General features: G+C 43.0%; 1 protein-coding gene across 1 annotated transcript; it reads right to left on the reverse strand.

Annotated features, from left to right (window-relative positions):
* Nucleotides 1–2,636: 2,636 nt before the first annotated feature.
* LOC139304650 (zinc finger protein 709-like) lies at nucleotides 2,637–4,050 on the reverse strand. Its single transcript, XM_070928571.1, has 2 exons — nucleotides 3,906–4,050; nucleotides 2,637–3,830 (listed from the first exon to the last, which is right to left on the reverse strand). Exons 1-2 carry the CDS (start codon nucleotides 4,048–4,050, stop codon nucleotides 3,097–3,099), a joined length of 879 nt encoding a protein of 292 aa, XP_070784672.1. The 3' UTR covers nucleotides 2,637–3,096.
* Between the last annotated feature and the right edge of the window lie 1,950 nt (nucleotides 4,051–6,000).

The following is a 6,000-nucleotide window of genomic DNA, read 5'->3' on the forward strand; positions in this document are numbered from 1 at the left end:
CCAAATCTGATACGATGAAGCAGAAAGCCAATTTATTGACACTTTATTTAACATGTATAAGCAGTATATAAATAAGTAATAGTTCCCACACATGGCTTACAACACTGTAATCTAGTTATTAGCATATATAAGGACTCTAAAGTCTTTATTAATGTGCTTGTCAACGACCAAAACTCCTCTTGTGAGGCTTCTGTAACGAGTGGTTAAAGAGTGCTAATCATATATTTGAAAGTATTTATATTTTGTCTTCAAGTTTTCTATGTTTATCAATCATGAATTGGTATTTATTCATCGATGAAGACGTCTTCCTCGCTCTTCGTGACAACTGAGCAAACTCCGTCCTTGATGAAGGCCTTGAGATGCCGCTGAAAACTCCTGCAGAATTCTAGTAAGTGGGTACACTGAGTAAAGAGTTAGTTTCCATTCACTAATTGACTAATCCTTCATCGTTTCAGTCACGTTTCAGGCAAAGATCTTCTGATTCCAGCCTCTCAAATCTGCAGGTTTTCTTTGTCACGTGTTATTGGAAATGGAATGTCTTTATGTTGTGGACTTTTGGTTGAACAAAACAAGACATTTGAAGTCATCATTAGTTAATAAATATTTCATTAGACACTGTAAGAATTTGTTTATGTTAAATATAATTACTGCTATGTTAATGTATCGTATGGGTTATCAATCATTCCTTACCAGTTACACATATTTGTAGGGGATGCAAATATTGAGAAATACATTAAACACAGAAAATGTCCATAAATCTGCTTACAACTACAATACAGTGTGTTGTAAACCCTTTATTAAGTGTCTACATACTGCTTATGAATGAAAATGATTTTTCTTCACTCTTGGAGAAACCTTTTTACCCCACATGAAATGCTATGACCACCGACATAAAGCTTGTTTCTCTCAGGCTTCGCTTAGCGGACTCTTTATTGTATGTGTTGTATGTATAAGTAGTTAAAGCCTGCTATACAACATAATGTGTACAGCTATGATCGCGACTCAAATGTTGTTTGGCGGAAAAAGAAACATTGCCCACAGGGGATGACAGACTGAAGCTGAGAGGTAGTGATTACAGGGGAGGCAGGAGACGCTCACGGGCCTTGTTTTTGTCTGCGTGCAGATGGCACGCTGTTTGTAACGAGATCCCACGGGCTGCCCTATTCTTAAGGGACGGATACGCGTGTGTGTGTGTGTGTGTGTGTGTGTGTGCAAGAGAGACACAGAGAACATGAGTACACTTTACATCTGGACTTGTGTCAATAAGCCACATTGTGTGTGTGTGTGTGTGTGTGTGTGTGTGGCAGTAACCGTCTGTACGTTGTGTGCACGTGAATCACAGCTGGGCGAATCTGCTGTCAGTGGCAGCTAAGAATATGAAAGATGGCAGATGACAAAATCACAAAATCGAATGTAATCGGTGATCAAAAACGGGGTTTGGCTGGGACTCCTGCTGAGCCCTTAGGATGCACTCCTTGGATTTGTTTTTTCCGGCCTTGATGATATTGGATTTACAAAGCGATTATTGCACCTATCATAATCCTACTGTTGGGACATATTCTGATTGTTAGGGCATTGTTTTTTTGTTTTTTTTTAAAGACAAGTGTGTTTTTGTTCATAACTCATCCCACATTCAAATACTTGCAAGAATACTATGCATTCCTTACATGGTAGACCGCCGGGCTCTGTGGAGCACATACTGACAAGGTACGGCTGGCACGGTAAGCACATCAGAATACTGAGGCTTCTCTACATGACGGTATGCCAGTCACAGTACTCAGCCACAGCACCCTCACTGTGGAAGCGGGGGGGGGGGGGGGGGGGGGGTCAAACAGGCATGTGTCATTGCGACCGCCCTTGTTTGCCATCTTAACTTCTGCCATACTCCACCTCATTGGCGAAGAGCTGCCACGGAGGATCCCAACCCTGTACAGAACTGACGGCAGGCTCTTCAGCCTTAATAGGTTCAAGGCCAAGCGCAAAGTCAGCAACGCCACCATCACGGAGCTTCAGTACGTGGACAGCAACACTATCGCAGGTCCGGGGCATAAAAAAAGCCTTAAACGACAACCTTACTCTCCCCTAGCCCACCATGAAAGTGGACAACACCATTCTTGACCACTTCCTCTACCTCTGCAGCCTCATTTCATCAATCAAGCGCCCAAAGTCTGCAGAGCCGTTGTCCTCCCCATGGCGCATCACAATGTCATGTGTGCACATCAAATAAAAAACCTTGAACTTGTAAAATACTAAGCATGTTATCAATACTTATTCGACGGGACGAGCACGACTGCTCCCCACAGCAGCAGGAGCAGAGCTGCAGCAGAGGAGCCCCGCTGGTAGGCAGGTGGCCGGCAGACGGGGGGGGAGGAGCAGGATTCAGCCATGTTGGCAGAGCCTCCTTCTCGCCGTCAGACTTCCATTGGGAAGAGGAGGCTTGTATCTCAGTAATAGCAGAAAGGTTGAATCAAAAGCCACTCATATTACAGTTGTTATGAATGTCACACTGAGGTAACGAACATTTACTTAGAGTTTTGAGGATTTTTTTGTTTTTACAAAAAAGATGTAATGGCAGTTTAACAACAATGTGACTCTATTTCTTTAATCACTTATTTTTATTGCAACACCAACAAATTACAGACAATACAGGTTGCAGATTACATTTTGACTGTTTAATCTAACTACCCCTCTTGTATCCCCTTTAGTTTTTTAAGGGTACCAATAACTTTCCCCAAAAAACACCAAAACCCCCTGGACAGTCCCATACAGCATGAATAAAAGAGCCAACGCTTCCATGGGAGCTAAATGAACAGTATGGGTCAGGTACCAGTCCCAGTCTGATTCTCAGTGTTAGATATGCTCTGTGACAAAATTGTATATTGTATATGTATAATGTATATATTTTAATTGGCATTAACTTCACACAGCTCTGACAAAATGTTAAGTGAGTGAACAGTAAGCAGGCTGTTATCGATTAGATATAGTTGCATGCATGCATCATTTTCTTGTGAATCCCTCATGCTTAGATAAGCGATCCGAGTCCAGCACGGGAGTAGCGGACTCCGCCTCCATTTCTTGAGCTTTTTACTCCCACACTCAGTCAAAGCTCTCTTCCTCCACACCAACACAACGGTGCACCTTCAAAGATTTTGGCCAAGCAAATAATCGTTTGCATCGAGAACACCAGTATGGTTTCTCTCCAGTGTGGCAGCGCAGGTGCTGATTGTAACTACTTAAATGAGTGTATCTCTTCCCGCACTGTTCACATTGATATGGTTTCTCACCGTTGTGGGTACGCAGGTGTCTCTTATAATCGCTAGACTCAGTGAACTGTTTTTCACAGTGGTCACAGTGGTATGGTTTCTCACCAGTGTGGATAAGCAGGTGTCTCTTGTAGTGACTTGCACAACTGAAACTCCTCCCACATTGTTCACACCGGTATGGCTTTTCCCCAGTATGGACACGCAGGTGTCTCTTGTAATCACTCAAGAAACGAAAACTCTTCCCACAGTGTTCACAGCGGTGTGGCTTCTCTCCAGTGTGGACACGCAGGTGTGTCTTGTAATTGCTCAAGCGGCTGAAACTCTTTCCGCACTGATCACACTGGTATGGTTTCTCTCCGGTGTGTACACGCTGATGGTCCTTATAACTACTTAACAAACTGAAGCGGTTGCCACATTGGTGACACTCGTATGGTTTCTCTCCGGTGTGGACACGCAGGTGTCTCTTGTAATGACATGCATATCTGAAACTCTTTTCACATTGGTCACACTGATATGGTTTCTCTCCAGCGTGGACACACAGGTGTGTCTTGTAAACATGTGAGTGACTGAAACTCTTTCCACATTGGTCACACTGGTGTGGTGCGGTATGGTCACACAGGTGTTTTCTGTATGAACTCTGGTAGCTGAAATGTCTCCCACATTGGTCGCAGCAGTATGGTGTCTCTTCAGCGTGGGTGTTCAGGTGTAGCCTGTATGCTTTTAGTTGGCTGAAACTGCTGCCACATTGTTCACAGTGGTAGTTTCTCTGCTGCGTGAGTGGGTCCATGCCTTCTTAGAGTACCATGCTGAAAGATTTCCACTTCACGTCGGTTTCAACTGAGAAAAACACAGAGAAAGAGAGTTTAGGACTTGATAAAATGCTGCCAGCCATCAAGTAGCCATACCACTAATTAATTGTTGTATAATATGTAACATAGCAGGCTTCATCTATTGGTTAAAGTTATGACTTTTTGTCATTCATAGATCACTTTTACATGAAGTGACATTGAGTTCTGAATTTTATTTCTAAAGTTTTTAGGCCAACTGGCCTAAGACTAGAATAATACACACATACAATATGAGATCAGTTTATTTGATGCATGTCAAGTATGAAGGCATACAGGATATACTGTTCATATTTTCCAAGAATTTGTATATTTGGTCTCACATCACAGATATATACTAGATTAGCAAGGATTTCTGAGTATGCGATGTGAGCTTACTGTCCCAAAATGCATTGCGTCTCTTCAGACTGTGTAATGGCAGTAAAATAATTACCAATGACGGAGAATGAAAGTGAAACAGAAGCTAATCAGGACGCGGGGTGTTTAGGGAGCAACACAGAGCACATTGAATCGTCGTCTTGGACTACTGTTTAACTAGGCAACAGCATTCGGATCAAGAGACGGCGTAATTAAACCTCCGGATTCTTTATACCCTGTCTTCTCTAAAGAGCTCCAGATGTCTATGGGATTAATATCCCAGTTTTCATAAACATCCAGCACCCACGGGTCCTTCCACTGAGCTCATCAGACGTCCCTCTCCACATCCCATCCATCCATCCAGATCTTCAGCCATTGCTCTTCACTCCTTCACCACCAGGACCACCACCAGTGTCTACGCTCCTTTTGGGGGGATATTCCTGTACAGCTCATGGCATCTAGTCGCCAGACTCCTCTCATCATTTCTTCAACTTTTCTATTGTGCAAATAAACTAATTGAATTACTCTTTTTCAATCAAGTCTCCCCTGATTGAAATATAACTGATCATTAAAGTTTGCCTTCCCTTATGGCACAGTAACGGATAAATCTAGCATATTTGAATGTGAATCTGGCCACTGTGTTAACATAAATATTGACTGATTGATTATTCGAACCAGAGCTGGCCTATGCTGTTAAGTATTTGATGGGTCAAAATGAGGCAAGATAGAAAAGGCAGCCAGTATAGCTAGAATATATTGGAAAGCTATATATTATATTGTATGGCTACCATATTCAGTATCACAATCTGCTCACATTTGAAATCTTTAGATGCATTCAAGTTGTATTATTGTGATGCGTTTATTAATGTTAATGTCACAAGATTAGCACTGGGGCTGGAGGTCTCCCGCCCCATTCCTCTATGTCTCTGTGACATAACATTACTTTGAAAGGCATCAGCAGTGACCATGGCAGTGATGCGTTTAGTGGTTCCATTCCAGCGCCGGGAGCTGGTACCAGACCGATAAGCGGTATCGAGAGGAATAAAAGCAGCGTTGAAAATGATACCCAATCCCTAATATTTTCGTAATTAAGACGAATAATACTGTGACGTATTTTTGTTGATTTTGCTGTTGCTGTTGTTTATTCCAGCAAACCGTTTCTATTGTTGTGTTTTTAAAAAAAAAAAAAAAGGCAAATAAGAGGCAAAGTAATCAAAATGTTTACTTCCTGGTTAGTCCTCAATGGGTCCTCAAAAGCCACGCCCACCACACGTCTGCCTCCACTTACACAGGTGTAGTGTCGATACGTGCTTCCCCTTCCCTCGACGCCTCTGACCCCAACCAATTATCTCTGCTAGCTACACCTAACCATCACCATCCCCATCCTCACCCCAACCAGCGGGGGGGGGGGCATGACGGGGAAGCAGACGTCGACATGCCCGTAACATAGTAGCAGCCCCGTTTAACACATCCAAGCTAACACAGAGTTAGCAAGCAAGGTGCTGGAAGCAAAGTGCTGCAGTTGTCGCAGTTGG

Source organism: Enoplosus armatus, chromosome 21 (genome assembly GCF_043641665.1).
Source record: "Enoplosus armatus isolate fEnoArm2 chromosome 21, fEnoArm2.hap1, whole genome shotgun sequence".
NCBI classification, from domain to species: Eukaryota; Metazoa; Chordata; class Actinopteri; order Centrarchiformes; family Enoplosidae; genus Enoplosus; species Enoplosus armatus.